The 12,955-nt window shown below is 42.3% G+C and overlaps 1 protein-coding gene across 1 annotated transcript; it reads right to left on the bottom strand.

The window, feature by feature from the left end:
* Positions 1–3,326: 3,326 nt before the first annotated feature.
* LOC138111498 (acyl-coenzyme A thioesterase 1-like) lies at positions 3,327–12,901 on the bottom strand. Its single transcript, XM_069017406.1, has 3 exons — positions 11,361–12,901; positions 9,820–10,022; positions 3,327–8,783 (listed from the first exon to the last, which is right to left on the bottom strand). The coding sequence occupies exons 1-3, from the start codon at positions 11,812–11,814 to the stop codon at positions 8,181–8,183; spliced, it is 1,260 nt and encodes a 419-aa protein (XP_068873507.1). The 5' UTR covers positions 11,815–12,901; the 3' UTR covers positions 3,327–8,180.
* Positions 12,902–12,955: the final 54 nt, after the last annotated feature.

Below are 12,955 nucleotides of genomic sequence, written 5' to 3'. Positions count from 1 at the left end.
AGGAGATTGTTACCACCAGTCCTTAGGAGGATAAAACGGAGTTATGCAACATTGTTAATCTTTTCCCCAGTGGGAGAAAAACTATTTTTTTTCATACCTTTCTTGCCTCAGGACTCTCTAGTGGTTAGAGAACAAAAAACTACATTATTTTCAAGTCTGATGAGTGACTGGAAAATCTGAATGGAATCAACAGGAGGTAAAATAAATAAAACTTGTTCCTCGGTTTCTACATTGACCTCAAAGTGAGAGAATTTGAGAAAACTTCTATAACCTGTCACTAGAGCTTCAGTGATGGAAAGCAGTTACTACCTCTTCATAAAAGCATTCATTCTCAACATCCCAAGACAATAAGTGTACTAATAATGACTGATTATGAAACCTCTTCATTCAGAAAGCAAACAAAACACAGGTTTCAGTGACTTGTTTGTAAGTAGATCCTGTGTCCTGTGTTAGCCAGTGATACCATCACACGTTGTCGTCTTACAGAGAAAAGTGGATTCACCTCGTGGCTGAGCAATGGGAGCTGTGCTGATCCCGGGAATCCCGGTGCAGGCAGGGGTCACCGTACGCTCACCTCTGGCACTGCACAGTGAAACCATCCAGCTGGAACCTGAGCCACCGTGCTTTCACTTGCACATGTCTGGATTCTGCCAGAAGGAGATTTATGCTGGGGACCCTATATTCACAAAAAAAACCAATACAAGTTATTACAAAATAGATTTTTTTAATCACATAATATCTCTACTTGGAAGTCACCCATAATCTTCTGGTTTTCCTTTGCTTTACACTCTCCATTCCTCCCCTCCTTTCCAACAGACATTTCCATGTGCCCACACACTCACATACTTCCCTTTACGAGGGGGAGAAATTTAAGAATTGTCACTCCTTGAATGCGCACTTTTTCTTTCTTTTCTTTATATGCACAATTTATATCTCTACTTTGGTTAATTTTTGATTTGTCAAAATTTGAGATGGGTTATGATTTTGATTTTGGATATTTCACATACTGAAATTCCACTGCATGTACTGGACTGGAGTGGAATATTTCTACATATTTTCCCATCATAAACTAGAAACTAGGAAAAAACCCACTCATGAGACAGTACTGGGCAACAGGACTTGTAATGGATCACTTTTTAAAAGCTACAATCTTTGAGCTGCGTATTTTCTTCCACAGAGTTAAAGGATGATTATGAAATTATTTGATAAGAAGTAGTAAAAATAATTTGTGAGAGTGTAAGACGCAATAAATTAGTGACTACAGGCATTAAACTTTCACTGATCATAAGAACTAGATGTAACTCAGACTGAGATGGACAAGAAATCTTTCAGGAGCTGTAACAGGAATATCACTATGGCAATCATAATTAATTTTTTATGGTCACTTTTTAACAAAATTACTTTCATGGTGAGTTTTGATTTAAAAGGTAAAACCCCTGACCCTGATAAAATCTAGACAATTTTGAAATAATTAACTTCCCTTTTCTATGGGGATGTTCCTGACAAATTAAATCTCAGATTCTTCTGCAGGATACTATTTTGCCCTTTCTCTTTCCATTTTTTTTCTAAGACAATGGGAGTCATAGTCAAACTATCTGATTATTGCAGATGTTCTTTTTAATCAAGTACAACCAAAGCTGTCCCGTGCATTACTTTTAGTAATGGCAAATGTGAAAACAACAGCTACCTCAAGGTCTCCTTGGAGTAATTCTCAAAAACTAAATTAGGCCAAAACTTAAACTAACAAAAACTACTTCAAGTTAACCATTAGTCCACACTGAATGACCCATGTAAATGGCCATCCACCCCCCAAATCTCACTTTCTGCTGCTAAGGTGCCACACATGGTGCACTTTTCAGTGTCCCTCATCACACACAAAACATGCTGCAGACAGTCATTAGCCATGGTAAATATACTGAGCATGTCCCATTCTCAGTGCTAGTAGCAGAGTGTCCTCTATGGTTTTACAACTCTTAGACTGGCAGAGACATTTCATTGTACCCAATCCGCACTGCAGAGCTGTCCTTCTGACCTGCCTAGAGGTTGTTTGCTAGAAACAAGACCAATGTGAGGTAATTTCTCAACAAGATGACATAGTATTACCTAGTCTTCACCAGCAAAAGCATCGTGGTTCCTCACTGCCAGTGTTATCACACACCCTTCTGGCTTTGGCCTTAGGTACTGCTGAGAGTGCTCCCCCTCCACCAGCACATCATGCAAAGTGGTTGGAACTGCAATGGCCTGGTTTGTGGTCAGTGGGACAGAAACAAAACTGTCAAAAAGAGAGGGGAAAAAAAGAAAGCAGACCTTATGCCCTCAGGTGAGGGAAGACAGCCATAGAAAGAACAAGGTTCCCTAGAAGACTTGCAAGAGCAGGATTGCCCCTGCACACCGCTGATCTAAATGGAGCCTAGGAGGTCTCAGCTTTAGAGGGAGTGGTATGCAGGCTGCCATGGAAGCAGTAAATTCTGGGCTGTTTCAGCAATTCAATGTGATTATTCCCACCAAAAAGAACAGACCACTGACCTCTTTTTCTTCTGCTATAACACTAGTGACATTGTTAGGTATCAAAGGAGTCTTCCTGCATCAAGATGACATATCTCTGATCTGAAATGATCCAGAGATAGGAGAATGGCTGGAGTCAGAGCACTGTGCAGCCAAAATCAATCCATGTTGAGTTAGTGCTGGAAAATGTCAGACTGCCACTGTCCAGGGACAGACTCCTCTAGATGGCACAGGATTATTGATTGAACACTATCTTGCTGAATTCATAGCATATTAAAATTACAGTAGTGCATTTGAACTTCCTCTTCTAGATGAAAGCAGAGATATGCACATGCTCTGTTCCTATCCAGGACATTTCCTTTGAACTATCTATCCAGCTCATCTCTTATCTGACATTAGTATTTCACAATTTTCTCTCCACTGTCAGGGATCTCACTCCTTCAGGACCAGATCCACTGTAAACAGGGGCAGCACACAATGAGCCACCAAGCACTCACTTCACTGGATACAGAAATGGATCATGATTTAGAATTAGCTGGACTAGTTATTACAAACATAACTAAAAACTGTACTAGTTTCTTATTTATCCTGGCAGGGTATTGCTCACCCCTGTTTCTCTTGAAACCCCCTGCATGTTCCTGCTGTTTCCTTCTTTGAGCCAGCAGAACATTTTAACCTTCTTTTGGTTTTGTTTTTTTTTCCACAGGATTACCTCTTAGTTAGATCATTAATCAGAAAAAAAAGGCAAGGCTGCCCCTCTGTGCAGCAAGGTATTCTTAAAAGAATTAAAAAAACATAAACCCACACCTTTCACTGAAATTACTTTAATGCAAACATAAATTTCCAGTCTAAATGCAAAATGTTGAAAGTTCAGCAGCTTAAGTAATTGAAAAGATACAATCCTAAATAAAGAGAATATAACTAATTTAATTATTTTTCTCTAAGTGCTATGCAGAGTCAGGGTAGAGACATTTTTAGGTTTAATGCAAATTTTGCACAGACAATTTTTTAAGACTCAGCATTTCTAATTTTTATCCTGGACAATGAAAAATAGCAGGGATATTTTGCAATAAATTCTGCAAGGAACACTAGTGCATTGGAAATATTAATCTTTCTTCTCCCTAAGCTTAAACAAAGCATCACTTTCTTTGTGCTTAATACTACATTTGGCTCAGATTCCATTTCTGAATAACATCTACAGAGCACTAAAAAGTGCAGAATAGTGATTTTATTTTCTGCAATGGTAGAATTATAAAGTTTGTTTAGCAAAATACTAATATAGAAAAAGTGTTTACTATTTGTATTTTGTCATTAAACATTGTCCCACATCATTATCCCACAGCTTGATAACAAATGATCTGGTAATGTATTGAAGAACTGACTAAGCTTTGAATTTAAACAAAAACCTAAATCTTTAGACTTTCAAACACACACAGGGAACAGAAACCAGAAATGGAGAAAAGTGACTTCTAAATTACACCACACAACATATATTCTCATCTGTCACTTCATTCCTCCTCTTCTGTGGCCATGAAACAACCTTGCTTGTAGATGCCACCCAGAGACACTATTTCACCTGAGTAAGAAGCTCTGAGTCTTAGAGAAGCACATTTGCACTGAAATCTCCTTGCTCAGCACAGGCCCTATTAAAATTCTACTGAAGTCTCAAATACCCACCACTTCTGCAGAGACAGACACTTTTTCAAAGATGTTTCACCTTTTATGCACCTGTGGTTCACTTTTTGCTAATAAAGGCATTTTGATTACCTTCCTCCTGCAGTTTCCTCCAAGTTATACTGTGTGTGTATCAAAATGCTTCAGGGTCGGTTATCAATGCAAAGATGGGAAATTTTACAAATGCATTGGGCAAATCAGCACTTTCCATTGTTGCCTGATTCCATGGTAGCTAAGGAAATCATCCTGCCCTAAAAAAGCATTGCAAGATACATTGTTCCTTTATAGTAAACTTGTTCACAGCAGCTTACATGTGGAGAGATTCTCACTTCCTAAGAGACTTGTCACGAGCTTTTCTTATTCTCATAAAAGCAGTGTAGTGCAGAGTGCTAAACAGGGGGTAACAGAATCAAGACGAGATCTTTTAGTTCAAGCTTGTCCTCTGATACTCTATTTTATCTGAAGCACTTTTTAATTACAAGCAAATTACAAGAGTGGCTTTTCCCATCCCATTTCTATTAGATTTATCAGTTGAGCTTGGCAGAGGATCTCTTGCAGCTGGAAGTCTATTATCCTAAATTAAATAATAACTTTCACATTGTTATTAAGTAATGTTGTCTCTATTCAGCAGGCCTGGAGAAACTATACAAAGCACTCGTTGACTCAACAGCCTGCAATTAGTAGAATATTGTCTTGAAAAAAACCCATGATCTTAGCCCTACTGCTCTAAATCATCTCTTCAGCAGAAGAAACATCTAGTAGTCAAAGTCTTCAGCAAAAGGCTGAAGAACATGCTTAAGAACAAGCAGAAGTGTTTTATTGAAATTAAGCCATTTCCAGTTATTTTGTATTAGTCTGACACCAGTTTCCAGTTTCTATTTCCTGAAGATTAGTTTCAAATTTGAGCTTAAAAGTATTCCCAGTGCAACTGAGTTGGCTTGAATATTTTCCTGTATGTGACACAGAGCTGCTCACCTAAATCAGCTTTTTCAGTCTTTCTTGTCAGATGCAATCCAAGTGATAAATAAAGGGCTTTTAACTGGGTAGCAAAGCTTTCATTCCAGAGCAACAAAAGACGTGTGCTATCGTCGTCGATGGAGTCACCAGTTAGCTCCCTTCATCCTCTATTTTCAACACTGTTTTCCATGAACGTGACTGCTGAATGTGACAACACAACAACTGGATGAAAGCATCACTGACCACACTGTTGATTTACTGATGGAAAGTATTTTTATTTGTAATGGTATTTTCCTATAGATAATGTATTTTCTTGGAAGCTCACAATTTTGTAGTTCAACATATGGATCTGTAAACTGCCCACTGAAGGCTAGGAAAGCTTGGTTTCCCCTCAGAAGGGATTAAAATAGATGTGAGTTATCCCACAGACTAGAAGACAGCATACTGTTTTGTATAAACCTCACTGTGTTCAGTAAAAACAAAAAAACATAATTACTCATACCACAGAGAAACTCACAGCCTAAGGCCCTGAGTCTGAGGAAAATGTGCATGAGCAGCCCAGGGGTTTTTGACTGCTTCAGTAAAACAGAAAAATGAGGGAAAAGAAAATGTCCCTTACTCAGATGGAACTGTTTAAATGTGTTTGACTTTCTTTGTTGCTACATGTTACTCTGCTGCCAGGTCCAACCCACTTGTTAAACATCTGGAACAACCACAGTCCATGCAGGACATAGGCACACAAGGGACAGACAGAAGTCAAGGAATAGGCAACAGCATAAAACTTGATGGAAGACCAGTATGGGTGAGGAGGAGAGGGATATGCCCACTCTAACCTTCAGCTATGTGGTACCCCATCTACCAGTCTGAGGAACAGGGGAGGTCAGAAAAATCAGAAGCACCTGAAGGGGCACAGTCTGTGTTGAACATATTGTATGAGAGAGTCCCCGGCCTGCTGAAGCTCAACATGCTCATTTTGAGTAACCATTGCTCCCTGAAGCAAGAAAACTGAGGACATGGTTCTTCCCTCAGCAGGATCCAGGCTCCTACAGGGATTTCATCTCAGCAGGAACTGGAAACCAGGGACTACACTGTCAAAAGCAAAATCTTGCTGTCTCAGTGCAACACAAGGCTCCCAGCTACTGCTTGCTTCTGTTGTCAGGGTGCAAGTCTTGACTGTTGCAGGAGAGAAAATTTGCTCCATGGATGCCATTTGATATGTAGCTGCTGTTTGCCACTATCCCACAAAAGCACAAGGTAGATTACAGCCCCCTTAGCAGGTTTGGACACTGGTAAAATGTGAGAAAATGCACATTCTTCCCAGAAGGTGAGGTCAGTCCTCTCTTGAACAGTGGCATTTCTTAGCTGTCACTGAGCCCACAGCTGTCTGCTATAGTGGCAGGACCACTGAGAGCCCACCTCACTGAGAATTCAGCAGCAGCTATATTGTTCCCCCCCAAAATGGAGACAAACTAACTTTCAGCATATGAGAGCAAGTACTTGGCATACATGTATCACCCTCATCTTGAGCACTGAGCAAAACTGCAGTCTCCATCACTTCTCTTCCCAACAGGAGGTGAGGACTTCTGCTCATGAACTCCTCAGTCGGGTGAAGTGACAGCTTGTGGCTACACCAGGATTGTTCCTTAATGTATTGACAGGTGTAAAGATGGTTGAAAGCTTCATTCAGATAATCTCAAGCAAACAGTGCATACACACATACAGTGCACATTACACTTACTGAGCAGTGCAGTGAAAACTTTACCCCAATATGTAACTTACATGGAGTCAGCAGGAGATACAACCAGAGTAACCTGGGTAAGATTCACTTCTGGGTTTTGAGGTACCAGAAAAAAAATGTTACCACTGCACTTCAGATTAAGCCAGAAGAGTGCTTCTTCCCTTAGCTGAGATCAGAACTACTGTGTAGGAACCCAGAGTGCCAAGAATATTTCTCTGCCTATTTTGAAGCGTTCTTACCCCCCTGAACAACACTGTTTTAACCTCCAACCTTGGAAAAAATTACCAACGGTCAGACAACAACTAGAAAATACAGTGGTGTGAATTAGGTGATAGACTACTATGTAAGATTGTCACAGGGTGAAAAATTTAGAGGTTTTGGGCTTCTCTTTGTAGTAAATAGATAAGAGTAAAAAATATCAAAATGGAGGATTGTTGTTCTCTAAACCTTCTTCTCCTTCTTCTACTACTCCATGTTCTGCAGTAAAAGTAGCTTGGAATGACTGGATAGAAAATTCCGCAGTTCCTGCCCATGTCACTGAATAATTGGTAGGAAAGTGAAAATAATATATATTTTTAGTAACTATTGGTTAAATTATCTTTAAAAGGCTGTGCAAATCTTGATAATGAGAGACTTCTCTCCTGCTTTCTGTGCTCTATGCTGTACCTGGGTCACACTAGTGGCTCTGTTCCTCTGATAAGACTTAATAAACAACTATCTGGCAGCACTGAAACTCCAGGAAAAGCCTCGGTTTATCTTTGAAATTCCTTGCAAGGACTTTTAGAAAATTCTCCCCCATCAGGAGGGATTTGATTTATGGCACAGTTCAGTGTCACTACTGCAACCTTTTTACTATGAAATGGGAGACAACAATATACTAGGAAGAAAGATAAGTGTACTAATGTGTTGTCCAACAAAAGTGCTGTTTGTATCTAGGTTAGTTAAAGGTGCAAGACTAAACAATTCAATGGAAAACTCCTGTGAGAGTACTTCCTTTGATGAAAGGAGAGGGTTGCAGATTGAGGGCAAAGACAGCTCAGCACAAATGCGACACAGATAATGGGATGCTGGGTTTCTTTTAGACTACAGCACACAGACAGACCAGATGGTGCCAACATACAGTGAAGTTGGGGCCAGAAGTCAACTGAAATTCAACTAAAAACTGGGAAATGATTTGGGGAATGAAAATAAGCAACTATGCAACAGCGGGTTTTACAGGAAGGCAGTCCAGGAAACTTCTGGTGAGTTTTCAAAATCCAGCAAGTGCTGAAATACCAACCCTGGCCAGCACCTTTGACAGCTTCCACTACAGCTTGCTCTTAGGGATGTCTGAGTCCATCAAATGTTGCCAGAAAAAGGCCTGTATCCTGCACCATGCATCTTCTTGGGCTTTAGCATGCTCTCTCCACTGCCCTCCCCAATGCACCAACATCCCAAGCACCCTGTGGACGGAAACTTTGCACAGAGGCAAGTATGGTGGCTCCAAGAGGTGCCCTGCTCCAGAATAGGAGTAAAACTCCACTTCCCGACCGTGCTGCCGAAGGCGCTGAACAGCATCCTGGCAATAGAGGTCACTTTTCCAGTTCATGTCATCCAGCCCAGACAGGAAGAGGAATTTGGCTAAGGACCTCTCCACGGGGATGCGACAATCCCAAGTTGCTGGGTCCGTGTGATCATCTAAAACATCTGAAAAATCTACTAGTCCAGACTCATCACTGATCTTCATCCTCCCCAGGTCATATGGGTGGACAGGAATAGTGAAGCCATCCCCCTTCAGAGGAATGAAGGAATTAAAACTACTTCCAGATATGCTGACAGCTGCCTTGATGCCAGGTAGAAATGTGGCCATGGAAAGGGCTAGATCACCTCCTTTAGACAAGCCCAAAACACCAATCCCAGTATCTTTCACCTGAAACAGAATTATGGAAACAGTATTATTAACTACTCTTTATTTCTTTATCTCCAGTTCTGCTTTCTCACTCCTTATCCAACAAAGACCACTCAAAATTTGCCCCTTCCCTCTCTCTGTTCAGGTTATATTACTCCCTCATCCATCCCACTGCTGTGCCTCCAAAAGAGTGACCATGAATTCTACAGCTCCTCAATGTTTCTCCTCCTGTAACACGTTTCCCTTCTGGTGACCTGTATAGACAAAGTGTCTTTGTTCCCTCCACATCCTGGCTTGGCCTGCTCTCTGTATGGTGTCTTTTACAGCTCCTCTCTCCAAGCCACTTTTTCCTGGGTTTACTTGCATTGAATTTCTTTATTGCAGTTTCTTCTATACTCTCCTACAGCTGACCTGTTATTTTCTGTTTTGTCTTGGAAGACATAATGTTCATTACACCTCAGGCTAAGTGAGCCCAATAGCTATTTAAATCAACTTATTTCTAGTGAAGGCCCTTCACATTGAATTCTAGTTTTTTCAGAACTCTATGAGGAACAAGACAAGACAAACAAGCAAGGCTGAATTCTGCTCTCACACTGCCTACAATCCTGGTGTCCATGTGACAGAAAGTAAGTAACTTTGCAAAACAAATACGCTTTAAATAGCATTCCATTAAAATTGATTTCTACTTGATTTCTTTTGGCCACTTTTGGGTTAAATATGATGATACATTGCCATAAAGTGTCTTTCTTGTCCTACACACTTGTTCAAACACAGCTTCAGCTTCTTAAGATATGCCACGCCTCCAGTGCTACAACTGTAAGGGATTCTGTTGTTATATGACTGTCCTGCAAAACTTACTCAGAATCAAAAGCATGTAATGTCTCAGAAACAGTAGAAAAGCCAATGGATTTTTTTCCCTTCTAAAATTTTAAAAGATGCAAAACTAGTAAAAAATTACTATTTCCTCCTTAAGCAATTTTGTACTTCTAGTCCAGGAACCAATAAGAAAACTGGAAAATAGTTTCCAACAGGAAGAGCACCATAATTTGTCTCTTACCTGCTGCTGCTTCCGCAAAAAGTTCACAGCTTCCTCAAAATAGCTCAGTTCAAGAATCTCTGGCATAGCAGGGATATCTTCAAAGGACATGTAAGCAAGAGCCAGAGTCACAAAGCCTCTGCTAGCCAGGAGACTTGCTCTGTATTCAATAAGACCTCCTCCAGATCCATACAAATCAATAAGTCCAGGGAATGGGCCAGGTCCTGCAAAGAAAGGAGGGTGTATATATAACCAAAAACTTCCTACAGGTGTCCTTTTGTGGTGCCCCCTCAGCACACATCAGGAGAGTAGATATCAGAAGAAAATCATCCTCTGAAGCTTTCCATGGTGGCTATCATTCTCAGGAACACAAAAAATTACTGTAAGGACATGAATTTGCATCTTTCTTTTCCCTCTTAGGAACTCATTACAGGAAGCTCATGTTGGACATCCTTCTCTCATCCTGAATTTCATCTGGCATCAGCCTACAAGTCCTCAGGCCACTGAGGATCAATGAACAAACAGTATTACTGCACGAGTGGCAATCCATCTTCCTTAGGAACTATGCTAGCAGATATGCCATGGAGGGGATACTTGGGTTATGAAAGATACTCACAAACACCAGCACCAACCTGTGCCAATTCAGGCTTCAGTAAGATCTGGGTAACTACCCCTGAGCGCCTCAGCTCTCCTGCAGCAATAGGACCTTCCTTTCCTGATGCTGCTCTACCTATTCTCATGGTCAGATTTCCCTTACAAGATGTGACATTGCTGCAGCTGCAAGGGACTGTTAATTACAAAGCAAGACAGCCATGTTTAAGTTCCATTCAAGGAACAGAAATACTTCAGGGCTTAAAGCAGCTTTGCACAGGATCCATTCTCAGCACTGTTTGTGTACAGTGTTGTGAAATATGGCACCTGCTTAATTAAAGATCTTGCTTTTCCCATTTATTTTCCATCTTCCTAAGTATCTGATGCAGTCCAGCTGCTCAATCAGGTCAAAACTTCTTTTTTTGGCTTTTCCTTAGCTAAAGAGAGACAGAGAGAGAGACAAGTCCAGCGCCTGCAGGAAGATCTGTAGCAGCTGCTGAGCACATGGCTCTTCAGCCTAGGCTGGCTGCAGCCTGAGTCCAGTGCTCCCACCATGCCTCCTTATTCACTCCATGGCCAGAGCTGTCATGCATCACAGCTCTGCCAAGCACCAGGGGCCTCTTTGTCCTGTCAGCTAAACAGAAAAGCTAAGAAATAAACACTTTTTGACAGAGGTCTCACTGCAGGAGAGGCCAAGACACTCAACTAGAACAACCATGAGACACCTTGTGTTACCACTGCTGCCCTCCCTTCCTCCCTGCACCACCTTACCCCCGCCTTGGCCTTGCCCCGCCGGGCAACACCTGCTCCTCTGTGCTCTGCTGTGAAGATCCAAGTATTTGGACCAAACACAGGCTGAGGGAAGTGTTAGCTGAGGCTTTGCTCTGGGTTGCTGAGTGCATTCAGGGACCACGGGGCATAATACATGGTGTCAGTCACACCTGGAAAACCGGAATGGAATTAAAACTCACCAGGAGGGAGGAAGAGGGTTGCTTTGAGACGACCTTCTCTGACGGAAATCCTCTTCACCCCCTCTCCTAAAAACCATCGTTCATTGGTGCATTTTCCCAGCAAGTGGCTCATGTCCCCATGGCCCTCGTACACCTCCAAGTCCACACAGAAAGGAGTCAGGACGTTCCTCTTAGCCAGCCGCTTATGGGGCGTTTTGGACTGCAGAGCCCAGAGCAGCCCCATCGGCTCCACTCCCAAATAGCTGCCCCCCAGCGCTGGGGTGCGGCTGAGGTCGAGCTCCCCGCTGCTCCCAGCTCTGTAGAGCGCGTGGGCTTGGAAAAGCTCCCCGCTCTCGTCCACCAGGCTGGCTCGGAGGGTGACCGCCTGCTGCGGCTGCAGACCGGCCACACGGATCTGCACAGGGTCATCGAACAGGCACCTGGGGGAAGGCAGGACGGACACCCGCACCGCCATCCCAGCTCGGCTGCACGGAGAGCTGCGGCCCTTCTCTGGGGCGAGGCACGGGCCGCCGAAACTGCGTGCGACACCACCCTCAGCAGCCCGTCCCTTCTCGGGATTAGAACCTGTGCCCGAAGTCCAGGAGGAATCACCGTCACCACTTCCTTCAGTCGGCCAGCACGGGCTGCTGGGAGACGTAGTTCAGAGCACGCCTGCCTCCAGACTCTCCGGCACGGTGGCACGGTGACACCAGCCACTTGCACGGGCACAAGCTGTCACTTGTTCTTGGCGAGTGCTTTTACTTTTGATTAGAGAGACTAAATTAAAAACCCCAAGGCATCAAAAAGAGATATCTAAATTGCTGCGTTCCCCCTGCCCCCCAGCTGCAGGAAATTCCAGATTTGACTGCAGAACTGGCTTGGGAGCCTTTGCCAAGGCACAGTAAACACAAACAAGCTGGAAAGCCTAAGTAGCATGACATTTTAATCTAGCCACAAAACAAAGCCTGTTCTTAATCCCTCTCGAGCTTTCTGCAATTTTTGGATAAGCACCACAAGTTAAAATGAAACTTTTTGCTATAACTATGGTTCTTTTAAAAAGCAAAAGAAACAAAATAAAACAATTACTATATTTTTCTTCCCAATAATTAGTTTTCCCCATATGCTAATGTTTCTAAGGAACTGTTTGAAGATTTGACAATAAACACCAGCTCTTGGTTTTCATAAACAACAATACTACATTTTTGCAATGCCTGTGTATTTAATAGCCTTCTAGTCCTACCCTGGAGGTCTCAGACATGTGAGTAGTCTCATCCCATTCTGTGGAAATACAAATGGGAATTATGGCTGTTTGAACCAAACCCCTGGTTCAAACAATTTGCCTGACCATGTGCTGAGCAGCAATAAATGGCAAAAAAATGAAACAATCAATGAGCTTACAAGCTGCAGAATCACACCTCATGCCATGAGACCACAGATAATATGCAGATTGACTGCAGATCTGGCAAAGCAACTCTAAAATCATCCCTCAGGATGCAAGAGAATGCAGCTATGATTAAATACAACAGTGAAAATAAATACAAAACAGCAATAAAAACATGCAGCTTAACATGGAAAATAGCCAACATTGACTTTTACATGTCCTCCAGCCATTGTAT

The sequence above is a fragment of the Aphelocoma coerulescens genome, chromosome 5, assembly GCF_041296385.1.
Source record: "Aphelocoma coerulescens isolate FSJ_1873_10779 chromosome 5, UR_Acoe_1.0, whole genome shotgun sequence".
In the NCBI taxonomy this organism is placed as follows: domain Eukaryota; kingdom Metazoa; phylum Chordata; class Aves; order Passeriformes; family Corvidae; genus Aphelocoma; species Aphelocoma coerulescens.
The sequence above is the reverse complement of the archived record's forward strand: the minus strand, read 5'-3'. Positions and strand labels throughout refer to the sequence as shown.

Excerpts from the sequence above, each read along its gene's own strand:
- LOC138111498 (XM_069017406.1), bottom strand. The coding sequence starts at position 11,814 with ATGGCGGTGCGGGTGTCCGTCCTGCCTTCCCCCAGGTGCCTGTTCGAT. Across the intron at positions 10,023-11,360 it reads AACCCTCTTCCTCCCTCCTG|GACCTGGCCCATTCCCTGGA; the intron begins GTGAGTTTTAAT and ends CTTTCTTTGCAG. Across the intron at positions 8,784-9,819 it reads TTTTGCGGAAGCAGCAGCAG|GTGAAAGATACTGGGATTGG; the intron begins GTAAGAGACAAA and ends ATTCTGTTTCAG.